Below are 15,604 nucleotides of genomic sequence, written 5' to 3' on the forward strand. Positions count from 1 at the left end.
GGCTGTCTGACAGAAGGCAGAGAGTTGGGATAAAAGGCTCTTTTTCAGAATGACAACCGGTGGCGAGCGGTGTCCCGCAGGGTTCAGTGTTGGGGCCACAGCTGTTCGCCTTATATATTAATGATCTGGATGAAGGGACTGGGGGCATTCTGGCGAAGTTTGCCGATGATACGAAGATAGGCGGACAGGCAGGTAGTACTGAGGAGGTGGGGAAGCTGCAGAAAGATTTAGACAGTTTAGGAGAGTGGTCCAGGAAATGGCTGATGAAATTCAATGTGAGTAAATGTGAGGTTTTGCACTTTGGGGAAAAAAGAATACAGGCATGGACTATTTTCTAAACGGTGAGAAAATTTGCAAATCAGAAGTGCAAAGGGATCTGGGAGTGTTGGTCCAGGATTCTCTAAAGGTTAACTTGCAGGTAGAGTCTGTAATTAAGAAAGCGAATGTAATGTTGTCATTTATCTCAAGAGGTTTGGAATATAAAAGCAGCAATGTGCTTCTGAGGCTTTATAAGGCTCTAGTTAGGCCCCGTTTAGAATACTGTGTCCAATTTTGGGCCCCACACCTCAGGAAGGATATACTAGCCCTGGAGCATGTCCAGCGGAGATTCACACAGATGATCCCTGGAATGGTAGGTTTAATGTATGATGAACGGCTAAGGATCCTGGGATTGTACTCATTAGAGTTTAGAAGGTTGAGGGGAGATCTAATAGAAACTTACAAGATAATGTATGGTTTAGAAGGGGTGGAAGTTGTTTCCGTTAGGCGGGGAGACTAGGACCTGTGCGCACAGTCTTAAAATTAGAGGGGATAAATTTAAAACTGAAAGAGACGACATTTCTTCAGCCACAGAGTGGTGGGCTTGTGGGATTCATTGCCACGGAGTGCCGTGGAGGCTGGGACGTTGGATGCCTTCAAGGCAGAGATCGACAAATTCTTGATCTCAAAAGGAATCAAGGGCTACGGGGAGAGTGGAGGGAAGTGGTGTTGTAATGCCCATCAGCCATGATTTAAATGGCGGAGTGGACTCGATGGGCCGAATGGCCTTACTTCCACTCCTATGTCTTATGGTCATAAACAATGCAGTAAAGCATGTAGCATAAGCCTTTTCTCGAGTTATAACAAAACAATAAGGCATTCATCAGTCTGAAAAGCATGATGCAACAGATGAAGTATTTGTTTAATTCTCACAACCATAATTAAAATTTATCTTAGAACCAGTAGTTTTAGCATTGACCAGTAATTTAAAGTTCCATTAAGGGCTCCAACAAAATAGATCGGAACTAACAATCGTGGTTAGAGACCGAAATGGGATTGGAATATAATTGGGATCGCTAGCTTCTTCAAGCCAGTTTGTTTACTTTGATGTTCCCCACCTGCCTCCTTTTGATGCCATTCTATTTGCCTTTTGAAAAATTAACTGATGATTTCTTGAATATTTAATGTTGATCACAATTTGTGACATCTGCTTTGCTGTATGACTGAAAATTCCACAGGTTATTGAGCAATCAGTATTGTCGGTTGTACAAAGTGCTTTGGTAAAATTTTGTGTAATTATTTGATAACCTCCATGCTGAAATATATATTTGTGCATTATTATTTTTAATTATGCAACTATATTCTTTGATTAAGAACATACCCAAATATTTTTATTTCCTAACTACTACTTATTGCAGTTTGTAATGTATTCTGCATTTTTTTAATCCAAGATTGAAAATAGGGTAACTAATTATGGGCAATTCTAAGATAGATTCATTTAATTTGCTACTGTTTAAATTAAGCAAGGAATGCTTTTAAGATTGATGTCATGTTCTTGAACAAAATATTGCAAATGTCCTTTTATACACGAGCTCTGAGCATTTGAAAATGCTGAATTTAATCTTTAACCAAGAAACTAAGACTGTGCAATGAAATATATAATATTCATGGCTATATGTTGAATGAAAGTTTATTTGTGAATTTTTCTTGCTCTTTTGTAAATTACAGCAACGAAATAATTGTTTGACAGAATCCAGAAGTCTGAGTGTCAGCCATAATGACCTGACACACTGTGGATCAACATTTGGAACGAATTAGACCCACCATGTCGAAGAAACACGATTGTCATTGCTGGAATTTCATAATACTTTTCAAATTAAAATCACAGAATATTATACTGTACAAATTCAACAGAAGTTTTTGATATTGTGTTAGAACACAAACTATGCCTTATATTGTGAATTGTTGTGATGCAGTAGGAATTGAAAATATATACATTATGCCATTAGCATCAAAGAAAATATGTTTTAAAGAACAAAATAAAAATGCCACAGCTGAGCTGGTTTTAGATTTGTGGGTAGAAACTACAATTGTGATACCAATTAGTGTGACTTAATTTGTACAGCTAAGTTTATCCTTCCTTGCTTGTTTTAAAATTGGGTCTTCTGCAAACCACTATTAGCTATTTTCAATAAAGGCCATTTTACCTTTTTGGCATCTCATATAGCTTATATGTGCCATATGTTTGTTATTAAATAGTTGAGTAATCTGATATACCAAATAATGTGTTAGTGAGGTCAACTGATCATTAATTAATAACACCTATCTAAAAGAGAATTCTGAGGCACTTGTGCAATGTCCCTATTCTTTGATTGAAGATACACCAAGAACTTGCACTATATAATCCCTAGAATCAGATAGAAACAATGCTGCTAATGTGTATAGAGGTCAACTTTATTACAAAACTGTTTTTATAATACCTCAATCAACTATCCAACAGAATGTTACAAAACCAATAACTGAACAACAAAGCATGTTAAACGTAATCTTATTTACTATCCAGATGACTGAGAATTGTGGTACAGTTATGCTTGAATGCTACTGGGAAGGGAAAAAAAACAGAATTGAATAGAACTGGACCTTAAGTGTTTTTCTTTTAAATTGGCATTCTATTTGAAAGATCTAAATGTACATTTTTGAAATTACTGCTGTATATACAGATATGTTAATTTGGTGATGGTCAATGAGACTGCAGGAAATGATAAAATTACACAGACGTTTTGAAATTTACAAATTGAAGGCCTTTATAGATAACTTCATCTATCATTGTCTCATTGTTTTGCACTTATGTACATATTCAGCTTGTCCCCTGTGTAATAATTTTATGTCCTGTTTGGGCAGTACCTGGAGTACTACTTGTCTGCTTTCAAAGTGGTTTTATGAAGCATTTTTTGTCTGTTTATACTTTTATATTTGTGTACTAACAAAGTGTATTTGCACATATTAAAAATGAGGATTACATTTGAAGATTTAAATCATGCAAGTTTGTAAAAATGGAGTAGCCAGAAGACCTTATGTATATAGATGCTCCATGACATTAAAAGGTTTACGTGTGGTTCTATAAACACTTGTGAATTTTTAATGAGTGCAGCAGCTGTTAAAAGTGTCACAAGTTGAATTCTGACTACATTAGTTAGTAGATTCTGTGCAATATGGCAGAACAATGGAAAGTGATGTTTGTTCAGGCTACTAAAATTAACATCAGTCATAGCTGCCTATAAATTATTTACAAACTTCGCAGATTTGTGAATTTATTTAATATGTGTATTCCAAGCTGCAGCCTCTAATCCATAAATTAACTATATGCCACCTCATGTTAATGTAATAAAATTGGATTTAATAATTCACAGGGTCTGTGATAACAAGACCAGTTATGAGGACAGTGATTTTGGCAGGTAGTGAATATTAGTGTTGGAAGAGAGATTGTTTAATAAGCTTAGCTGATGAGTTTGCATCCAGTTAACAAATATTTAATTGTATATTGCACTTTCATTAAGATTAGTCTGTGTAGCCTTGACATTGCATGTAATGTTTTGATATAACTCACCTGGAAAAGTTCAGAGTGCTACCAGTAAGCAAGTATGATTCAGAATGAAATATACTGTATTATTGTCGTAAGTTTTCTTAGAACTGAAGACTTCTGCAATGTTATATTAGTTATGTTTGGCCTATGTTACAATATTTATGTCCAAAATGTATGAAATTTGTTTTTGTGAAATAAGTAGTAAGAAATAAAAGCAACTTAAAAACAAACCTTTGAATAAACCTAATGAACAAAGTGTTTCTGAAGGCAAACGAATGATGGTAAGTCGTATTATTCAAACTTGTTATCGGATAGAGCTATATGTTACAACCTAGTCATTTTAATTGTTCAGTCTGTAATTTTTTTCATTTTCTACTTGTATCTGCTCTTAACACATTTAAGAGACCATTTGTTTTAATCAATTTCTGTCAGTTCTGTTATCTCTCCTTTACATTTCATTCCTCGTCTTAGCTCATTTGCAGCTGAAGCCCTCATCCATGCCTTAGTACCTCCAGACATCATCATTCCAACATATTCGTGGTCTCTCACATTCTATCCTTTGTAAACATGAGGCAATCTAAACCTTATCTACCCATATCTTGCAGTGTCATATTTCTCTGTCACCCATTTGCTGATCGACGTGATTTTAAAATTCTCATCCTTGAGTATAACTGAAGGAGGACACATTTCATCAAAGCTTTTCATCTTTCATTCATCAAGACAATTTGCAAGAATGTTAATTTAAGGGGAAAACTGACATTTATACCATGAGTGTGCTGATTGGTTGTCTAGTCAAGTCTGATTGAGGCAATGTCATGGATAATGCACCAGTTAATAATTGATAATTAACTGTTAGGTTTGTTAAATTTTAAACCACGAAGATTGACTGACTGGTCAGGGAATTTCCTTGAAAAGTGAACCTGAGAGTAGCTGTCACCTATTTTCTTAAATGAAAACAGGTGCAGTACATATTCATTTTCTTTCTCCTGAACAATGGGACTCTGTGTGCTAATGTGCATCGCTTCTAATGCACATACACACGTGCACTATGCACTATTCTGTGATTTTGACTGACAATTCTAAATTGACTGGAGGTATAATTTGTCTGTCACTTAGAATTATTCAGTAAATGCTGTCCAATTGAGTCACATCTAATATTGGACACTGCGGCTTTTGCAGAAATGAGCTGGTTGGGTATGGGTAGCACCTTGCTTGTTACAAACATCCAAAATGATATGCTGCTTGATGTAATCTACCATTCTTTACGACTCTCAGTCTACATCCCTGGCATCACAGTGGCGCTGAAACTCATGTATCACATGGTCATCTCTGTGATAAGCAGGATGTTTTATTGACTTGGCAGCAGCATCCTATTAGTGAACATCATTCCTGTTGGCACTTGATATTAGTACTATGAAACAGCTAGCACAAAGCTTTGATATGTCAACGTAATCTGAAATAACTGTGCCCTTTTCAGAACCAACAGTGATTGTGCAATCTCATAATAGGCAATATACAACAAGTGATTATCTGATCAACCAGTTATCAAACTGATTATTCCGCAGGATGGCTTTGATGTATCCAATTTCAGCATCAGAATCACAGGTTAAACCAGTGCCTTAGGCTGTATATGAATGGTTGCTGGTAAGGTCAATTTCATAGTGCCTGGAACTGTAGGGATTCCAACGTGTACTGTCGACCCAATAGGTTTTGTGATGGACATTAGTGGAGAAATCCCTGGTTGATTTTCCAACTACGTAGAGAAAAAAGAGCTTGTTTAACTGGGAGATAGCAAAAACTGCAGATGCTGAAGTCAGAGTCAATGTGGAGCTGGAGGAACACAGCAGGTCAGACACATCAGAGGAGTAGAAAAGTCCATGCTTTGTTTCTGAAGAAGGGTCCTGACCTGAAACATTGACTTTACTACTTCTCTGATGCTGCCTGACCTGCTGGTCCTGCAGCTCCACACTGTAACTTTGAGCTTGTTTAACTTCCATTTCAAGTTCAAATTTAAACACAGGATGGAGCCTATTTTGAAATAAGTAGATTCTTGGCATGCAACTGCTGAAACAACTATAGTAAATGTACCATCTCCATGCTAGGAATATGCAAAAATAGGAGGTTAGCTGTTACTTTAATTTCAGTCCTGCTTCCCATGGAACCCAATAAAGATGTTTACAAGCTCTGGGCCCAGAAGGGATCTGATGGTAACACCAGTTATCTGGGAATTTGTGGTGTAATTACTACTGAACTCAGTTGCACAAGTCGCTGGGATCTTAAGTTCAGCGAATACTGGTTTTCACAACGACAGGTTTAGATCGCCATGATTTAGTGCTGCAGAACAGGTACATGTTTTCCTTGGGTGATGCATCAAATGAACACATGGACACTGAATTGCTATTGATACACCTGACAGACATTTTAAAAAAATCATTCATTGTACATTCTCCCTGGCAAGTTTTTCACCAATCATTCCACTTGTCAGTCAAAATTCTCCTCTCATGCAATATAAGTACCGATTTTTCTTCTTTAATTGGTATCTCTTGCAAATTATCCTGACGAATCCAAGATAAAAAGCTTTGACAACATATCTTCTTGCAGCAATACTCAAGTTCTGCATTGTCATCCAACCTAGTTTTCAACTCTGTCCATGCCATAGCCCATCCCTACATCTGTACTCTTGACTAGCCCCTTAATCCATGAGATAGCTATGCGTTTTCTAATTCTAACCACTTGTGTGTTCCACCATTGGTGGGCATGTCTTCAGGTACCTTGGCACAAACAATGGAATTTCTTCAAGCACGTATTTTCATACAGTTGCACAGCATTGCATGGAAAGATTAACAAAGCCTTAATGTTCCAACAATTGTAATAAAACTGTCCATTTGTGGTTCTGTTACATGTTGTTTTGTAATGCTTAAGTGAAAAGCTGCTCTATAAATATCCGTTATTACTAAGGAACAAGTTGGATGCCAGTTGTGAAATTACACTGGTGCATAGTTATTGAAGTTGCCCAGCTTTTCAATGATGTTTGAACTCTTGCTGATTTTTTTAAAAAGTTACCTTTTTTCCTTTAACGATTTTGTTTTGGAGCTGTGAACTATGAAGCTGAAGATTACTTGACTTTGGAAAAGAGTTTGTGGTAAAAGGAAAAGAGAAGACCAAACAATCTTTGTTTATTTGTGAGGCCAGGCCTAGAGGTTAATTGCAGGCTGATATTTAATTTAAAAAAGTTCCTATGGAGACAGTGACCTAAGGAGAAGTGTTGTGTTTAAACAGGCAACAGAAGTTGGCTATCAATGAGGTTTGTACCTGAGATTTTATTCCAGCAAGTCTGGAAGAGACATTATATTTAAACCGAGATAAGGTGTAGAGCTGGATGAACACAGCAGGCCAGGCAGATTCAGAGGAGCAGGAAAGCTGACGTTTCGGATCTGGACCTTTCCTCATTTTCTGAAGAAGAGTCCAGACCCGAAATGTCAGCTTTCCTGCTCCTCTGATGTTTCTTGGCCTGCTGTGTTCATCCAGCTCTACACCTTGTAATCTCAAGATTCTCCAGCATTGGCAGTTCCTACTATCTCTGACATTTAAACAGCCTCTGGAAAAGGCAGTCTCTCAGGGTGGCACCAGAGTTTTTTTGAGCATTATTTTGGGAAATGAGTTTGACTGCTGATGATGCACCATGAAGATTTAAAAGCTCCCTGCCTAATCTCCCTCACCAGCTTTTGAAAGCTCAAAAGAGTAGAAAGCTGAGTTAGTGTATTACTACCTGTACCTGAGAGAACTGAAAAGATGATCATGAACAATGGTCCTGGAAAAGAAACCAAGGAGTCCAAGTCTATGCCTGTGAAACATGCATTGTAATCTGGCCAGTTGTATTTTCTCATTATCTCTTATTAGTGCATGTTTGTCTTTTTTGTGAATAGGTGACTGAATACAGATGTTTTGGGTTAAAAGCGTTGACCTTAATTAGATCACCTTGCCTAATTTCTTCTCTGCTAATGTAATTGCATATTTAATAAAGTCTTGTTTAAGATGCAGAAGTGGTGTTTGGACTTCATTGTTAGGTCTGTTATTTGTTATTCAAAAGCCTGGTTAGAAGCCCTTCGAGTAACTGTTGAGGACCTTTCAAGGCTTTTACTGAGTTGTGAATACAGGGCCAGAAAGCCTTATTTGGTTTGGCTGTCTTTGTAATAGTGAGTACCTCCTCATTAGATTCTTTAATAAACTGCATATAAGCGGACAAGTTAATTGCTAACCACAGAGAAATGGTGCAAATGTGTGTATTTTTAATTGTGATAAATAATAATGGTGGTAGACTGAAGCAAGCTTTCTGGTACTTGAAATTTCACATGCATAAAATTTATTTAAATGCTATAGAAAGAACATGCGTTTTGGAGATTTCTGTCCCAGAATTGTTTCACTTTACTACATTTTGTAGTATTTCTAAATTTGTATTTTGAGACTTTGTGTTTTGTCAGGTTGAAGAGCTGTCCTCCTTCTTGCCTTGTTCCTCATGTCCACTGATTTTCTAAAGAAGTTGCTGTGCTATTTCAGACACTTGGTGACAAGAAGTTACTATTTCAGAAGAATGTGAAATGTTTGTAGATAGCTGTCAGTTTAGTAAGAGACATAACCATTCCTTCACTATCGACTGCAGAATCTTGGTTAATGTGTTAGCAGGAACACAACCTTGTTCTTTCTGTGATAGCAATCAAAATATGCAGGATGTTTCCTCAAAGTATTCAAACTAGTAACTGACATCAAATGAATTTTTGTTTGAAATTGAGTTCTCATTATGACGCCATGTACATAAAGTCAATGACATTAGTTTATGAAAGTTGCCGCTATGTACTACAGATAGTGAGTTTAATCTGAGGGTCACCAGCCTTCAGGTTGGGCGTGAGGTTAAGAGGGTGATGCCTTCCTGGTGATCTCCGTTGATGTAGAACATGTCCTATCAGCGTCATAAGTCAACCATACAACCAAGTGAGCCAGCCAATTCCCCGTTCTGGCAAATAACTTGAAAGGACACAATCGGTCTGTTGACTTGCTTCACTCCATCTTTCTAAGATTTGATATATTCATTTTTTAACATTAAAATTCTATCAAAATGCCCTGAAAACTTGCAAAAATAATCAGTGTACCTGAAAGCAAATTAATAAAAATTATGTGTGTCTAAACTACCTTTTGTTCAGGTAGCAAATGGAATTAGTTATTTTGCTTTTAATTCTGGTACATCATTTATGCAATTGTCAAAACCTGCAAGAATAACCAAGAGAATACTTTGCTCAACACTTGATCTAACAATTTGTTTTGTCAGGTGTCTTTTGCTTACAGCTGTGTAGCTGATCTACTTTTTAAAAAATATAGTATGCCGTAGTTGGAACAATGAGTTATATTCATTCATATTAACACCCATCAGCAATTCCATTTTACCTGAGAATGCTAGCACAGTAGTAAACAAACTGGACTAGTAATCCAGAGTCCCTGATAAGTGGTGACATAAATTCAAATTCAACCACAGCAGCTTCACACAGAGGATATGTTCTACTGTGTACGGCAGTACTACATGCTGAGTAGGTTTCATCCTGAATAGATTAAGCGGGAAGTATTGTGGACCATTATCACCAACAGTACTGTATTTAACCACAACCAATAACTTTGACTCTGTGTATCCCCTTAATTTACCACTGCTGTCTAACTCTGGCTTAATGAGATGTGAAGAAAACACATTTAAAGCACTATCCAGCATACCTTTTTTTTTAGAAAGGTGCAGTCCACAATATAGGACTTTGTGCCGGTGAAGTGTGAATATGCGGTAAGTCGATGCAAGCAAGGGATCAGTTTAAAGCGCTGCAGTCCTGCCATATAAAGTTGCAAATGGTGCTGAACAATTAACTGAAGAATGAGGCTCCACACATATTCCAAAGCGTTTTGCATTTGTACTGGACAAGATATTTGAAATTATCTTCAGCTAGATGTGCTGATCCCTCTTGACATCATCAGTGTTGTCCTCACTTGGCAGTCTTCAGCCCTTTCGATTGTGTTATTGACAAAACCTCTAAGCATAGATCAAGCAAAGGTTGTTGGCCCTAACAAACATCGCTGAGTAGGATGGCACTTCATCAAAATTTTTGATATTTACATACACCACATCAATCACATAACCCCCAACCCTTTCCATTGGAAAGGATGTTAACTAAATTTGCCATGTATTGCCTTTGAAAGTTTTCCCACTGCCTAGATTCAATGGACTGTCCAATACAAACTAGGTTTTGTTTTAATGCTCTTATTTAAAAAGAGGTTTCGCAACAGAACAATGAATCAATACAGGTTATTTTTAAACTGAAGCCTAATACAGGAGTTGAAACATTTATTTGTACTCCAGTATCCTTTCACATCTATATCAAGAAATGTATGTGATGGAATACCAAGAACAATACCTATACATCTTGGGACCTGGCCTATGATGCCAAATTCACTCAACAAAACAGTCCTGAAGGCTTTGCACCATTGAGTAATGTATGATGTCCATGCAGTCACCATGAATGAAAATTCACAAGTCTGCGCAGGTTAAAACTTCCAGCAGGACAGGTTTCTGGAATTAACTTAATCAGTTCATATGAAACAAAAATAGATTCAAACGTGTTAAATTTAATCCTGTAATTAAACCTCAATTTTCACTTGTACAACAAGGTTCAGATAAGCCCGATTCACCTGAATGTTGTGTTATTCTGAAAGAAGGAATGGAGAAATTTAGACAATTGATAAGGGTTCAAAATTGACAATGAAGTGTTGTACAGACTGTTGCTACTTAAAATTGACAATGGCATCAGGTCTAGATGAGGATGCTGAAAGATGAATATGGAAATTGTAGGTGCACCAGAAGATCTTTCAATCTTCACCTAGAAAACTGGAAAATGACAAACATTACAGCTTTGTTCAAAAAGGATAAGCCAAGCAATTACAGACCAGTTTATTTTCAATGTTGGTGAAGTTCCAGAAACAATTCTTTGGTGTAGAATTTGAAATCACATGGAAAAAGGTGGGCTGATTAGGAATAGCATGAATTTCAAAAGCGGAAATCATGCTTGACTAACAGTCTTTTTAAGGGATAACATTAAGGCTTAATGAGGGTAATGTTGTTAGATTTGCAGAAGTCATTTGATAGTGTCTCACACAACTGACTCGAAGGTTACATGGAATAAAAGAGAAAAGCAACAGGGAAATCAAATTAGCTGAATGATAGGAAACAGTAATTGTGATGGATATTTTTCAAGCTCGAGGAAGGTTTGAAGTGGAGTTCTTTAGGGATCAGTATTGGGACCATTGTTTTCCCTGATTATTGTGTTAATGATTAATGATCTAGATCTTTGTGTGTAAGAGGCAATTTCAAAGTTTGTAAATGACTCAAAACTTGGAAGAATTGTAAACTGTGAAGAGAATAGGTAGCAGACAAGGTTCAATGCAGAGAAGTGTGACGTGATGCATTTTGATAGGAAGATCATTAAAAGACAATACAAAACAAAGGGTTTTGAATTCTAAAGAGATTGGAACAATAAAGGGACCTAGCTGGAAATGTGCACAGGTCACTGATGTGGCACAACAAGTTGAGTGAGGAATTAAAGCATATGTTCAGCTTTATTAAAAGGAGTTTAGAGGAAGTAGGTCATGTTGTTAGTGTATCAAACACTCCAGACTTCAGGTGGAGTAGATTCATAAATTCAGACAGTGCAGAATAGGCCCTACAGTCAATCAAGTCAACACTAACATAACACCATTAAAAGTGTGCTCATCCCAATTTTCTGCACTTGTCCCATTATTCTTGAATTGTATACGAAGTCCTCATTGAAATTTTTTTTTAAAGATTGTAAGGTTTCCAACCCTCCACTACCTTCTCAGGCAGTGCATTTAGATTCCTACCAGTTGCTAAAAGTTATTTCCTAAATCCCCTGTGAACCTCCTGTCCCTTACCCTAAAACCTGTTGTGTTTGAACCTGCAACCTTGGGGAACAGCTGGTCTCTAACAAACAAAAGCAGAATTTGCTGGAAAATCTCAGCAGGTCTAGCATTTGTCGAGAGACAACAGAGTTAATGTTTCTGGTCCGGAGACCCTTCTTCAGAACCCACGTTTCTATTCGCCCTACCCGTTACCCCTCATGAACTTATACACCCCAATCATGCTCCACCCTCAGTCTTCACTGCTCTAAAAAAAATCCAAGCCTATCTAGTGTCTTCTTATAGATCAATTTCTCCATTCCAGGCAACATCCTGCTGAATCTCCTCTAGTGCTTTCTCATTCACATCCTTCCTGTTGTGAGGTGACCAGACTGCACACACTTTCTCCAGTTGTGAATAAAAAACAAAAGAACTGCGGATGCTGTAAATCAGGCACAAAAACACAAGTTGGAAAAGCTCAGCAGAGCTGGCAGCATCCGTAAAGAAAAAAAATCAGACTTAATGTTTCAGGTCTGATGACACTTCCTCAGACTCCCAAGTTGTGTCATGTCAAAAGCTTTGCGAAAATCCACAAACTGCATTAACTGAACTTCCTCAGTCACACACTTGATCACATTTTCAAAAAAATTCTAATAAATTTGTTAAGCATGACCACACTCTGACAAAGCTATGCTGATCCTCCTTAGTTAACCCATACCTTTCCAAGTGGGTATTAATTTGCTCCTTCAGAATTTTTTCCCAATAGTTTCCTTACCACTGACATGAGACTCACAGCTCTGTAATTTTCTGGTTCATCCCTACCACCTTTCTTAAAAACTGGAACCACATTAGCCGTACTCCAGTCCTCTGGCACTTCCGCTGTGGACAGAGAGGAGTTAAAAATTTGTGCCAGACCACCGACAAGTTCCTGCCTTACCTCCCCTATCAGCCTGGGATGCAATTCATCCAGGCCAGGGGACGTGCCTGTGAATAAGCCTGACAAAACCTCCAATACCTCCCCATTTCCTATATCAAACTAGGCCAGCTCTTCACAGTCCCTTTACCTGAAATCCATACTTACATTCTCCTTTTCCAGTGGGAAAACCAGACAGAAGTATTCATTCAACACCCTTCCAATTATCTGTGACTTCACACACAGGCTGCCTCCTTGGTCCCTAATGGGCTCTACTCTTTGCCTGGTTAACCTCTTCACTTTAACGTATTTATAAAATATCTTAGGATTCTCCCTTTTCGCAAGTCCTTTCTCATGCCCCCTTTTTGCTCTTCTAATTGTTTTCTTCTGTATTCTCGGATGACCAGTATTGGAGGGTTTGCAGAAACAATTTAAAAGAATGAGTTCAGACTTGAAGTTTAAGTTTTGAGGGTTGATTAAAGTTGCTGTGACTATTTCTCTTGGAAAGAAGGTTAAGAGGAGATCTGATAGAGGCTTTCAAAATTATGAGGGAGCTTGATATACTAGACAAGGAGAAACTGTTCCTGCTCATAAAAAAGATGTATAACCAGAGGGCACTGATTTAAAGAGATTTGCAAAAGAAGTAAATACATGGTGAGAAATCAAAACTTTTTCTAAATTAGCTAGGGTATCGTGTGCATTAGTAGGAAGTGTGGTAGAGACAGGTTCAGCACAATAGGCCAAGCCTCCTCTGCCATTACACTTCAAACTAATTGTCTCAATTCTGTCAGGTGGTCCAAAGTTGGAGGATATTAAGCCAGTAGTTTTACCACAGTTTTATCAAACTTAGGTTTTTTTTGGATCTGGAAAAGAATCAGTCAACAGATTTAAAATTGGACTTCTCTATAGATGAAAGAATGTGGTGTATCTTTTGTCTTGACTTTCAGTGCTATTCCAAGTTTTAAAAAAATCCTAACTTTCTCTACATTTACACCAAAGTCTGACAAAACTACATCTAGGGATAATAACCCCAAAGTTTAGCTCTGAGTTAACAATGAAAATGATTTTAATGATCTTAATGCATTTCTCATCAAACACCCAAGATAATTTTACAGTGGTATTAGAGTTGTCTGCAATCAAACCTTCCTTGAAGCATGACAGTAATAATTTTAGTGATTGGAAAAAAAGCTTGCTATTGCTCATAATGACAATCATTTGTCACTTAAGCCGCATCATGCTTTGAGTGCAGCACCATTTTGGCGAAATAGTGACAGCCGAGATGAAAGATAGGAAGCAAACTTAAAGAACGTTCTTCAATATTAGCTAAATCTACTGTAAATGCACTCCCTCTACGGTAATTATAACCTTCTTTAAACAAGGGAACCAAGACTGCATATAGTACTCTAGCCAGAGTAGAGTAGAGTATCAACAAGGTTCCACACAACTAAAGCAAGACGCCTTTGCTTCCTGCACTCAAATTCACCTACAAGAAAGGCCGACATACTGCTCGCCTTCCTGACTGCCACCTACACCTGCATACAAGCTTTCAATGATTTATGAACAAAGATAACAAGGTCCATTTATACATAAATGCTAAGAAATTGGAAAGTGTTAAAGAAATATTCTATATGTCCGTTCATCCTACCAAAGCTGATAACCTCACACCTATCTACATTATATTTCATTTGCCGTGACCTTGCTTGCTCACTCAGCCTAACTTCCCTGGAATTCTCTCTCAATTACCATGACATTACACATTTGTACAGGAAAGAAGTCTGCCATCCTTACCTGGCCCAGCCTGCGTGGGATTCAGATCCATAGCAATAACTCTTCACTAACATCTGAAATTGCCCCAGGAAGCCAATTAAATAAAGGGGCAATTAGGGATGAGTAATAAATGCTGCCCCAGCCAGGGATGCTCACATCCAAATTACATTAAAGGAAAAAAAAAATCACCCAAGTTGTGTATACGGCTAAAGCCTGGTCTAACCCCCATCTCCGCTCCCTAAACTGAACAAGCATATCCATCAACAGCACTGGAGACTACTCCCCTAAGACTTTATGACATGTTGCATTGCTTGCTGCAGATTCCATTTTTCTGGCATGAAGGCCATGTGGTGCAAGTTCTAGACTGACTTGGCAACACAGACATATGACAGGATGGACATGTCATCATCTGAGGACTTCTGTTTAGTAGGGTCATCTGCTTGATTGTCTGACTGCCACATACCAATGGAAGACAAGACGTAGCTATCTCACCCGATTCTTCCACTCACCTTGCCATAGCCATGCTGTTCAGAGCCTGGTAAGATTCCAAGGTAATTATTTAGTTTTACTGCCATTTCCCCATTTCTAATTGTAAATTCTCACATGTCTACCTGTAAAAGACCCAATTTTCCTTTGCTAATCTTTTCTTTTTAAACACGCTAGTGACATCTTTTAACAGGCCATTTTTATGTCCCATGCTAGCTTACATTCATTCTGTGCTGCTTTGATCAGCTTCTTGGTCCTCTTTAGGTGAATGTGAAAATGCTCCAAATTCTCAGGCTAACTACTTTTCCTGCAACTTCTTTAGCTTCTTCCTTTGATCTAATAATTAGTAGAATGAAGTTCTAAGGATAGGTTGAATTGGGAAAGAGTACACCCATTCAGTACAGGTTGCGTTGAAATTAGCTCCCTCCTTACTGCAAAGGGTAAAAAATTGCACAGGAATTTGCTCACAAGAGTATCAAAGGCAACAGGCCACCTAGAATTACAAGGTAAAACTGCACACCACCACCACCCACACCACTACTACCATCCTCCCAAAAATGTGTTCAAAAAATATTGAGACCCAAGAAAACCACCACATGTTGCATCAGTATTTCTTCCAAGCTATCCAAATAACTGACTACTAGAACAGCATCAGG

The 15,604-nt window shown here is 37.8% G+C and overlaps 1 protein-coding gene across 5 annotated transcripts in view; it reads left to right on the plus strand.

Annotated features, from left to right (window-relative positions):
• klc1a (kinesin light chain 1a) overlaps positions 1 to 7,247 on the plus strand; it is a 103,242-nt gene extending 95,995 nt beyond the window's left edge. For all 5 annotated transcript variants that reach the window (XM_048538371.2, XM_048538373.2, XM_048538376.2 and 2 more), the window contains one exon: positions 1,987 to 7,247. In XM_048538371.2, coding sequence (XP_048394328.1) covers positions 1,987 to 2,076 — 90 coding nt within the window. In that variant the 3' untranslated portion in view covers positions 2,077 to 7,247. The remainder of the gene's footprint in view (positions 1 to 1,986) is intronic.
• The last annotated feature ends 8,357 nt before the right edge of the window (positions 7,248 to 15,604 follow it).

The sequence above is a fragment of the Stegostoma tigrinum genome, chromosome 10, assembly GCF_030684315.1.
Source record: "Stegostoma tigrinum isolate sSteTig4 chromosome 10, sSteTig4.hap1, whole genome shotgun sequence".
Classification (NCBI taxonomy): domain Eukaryota; kingdom Metazoa; phylum Chordata; class Chondrichthyes; order Orectolobiformes; family Stegostomatidae; genus Stegostoma; species Stegostoma tigrinum.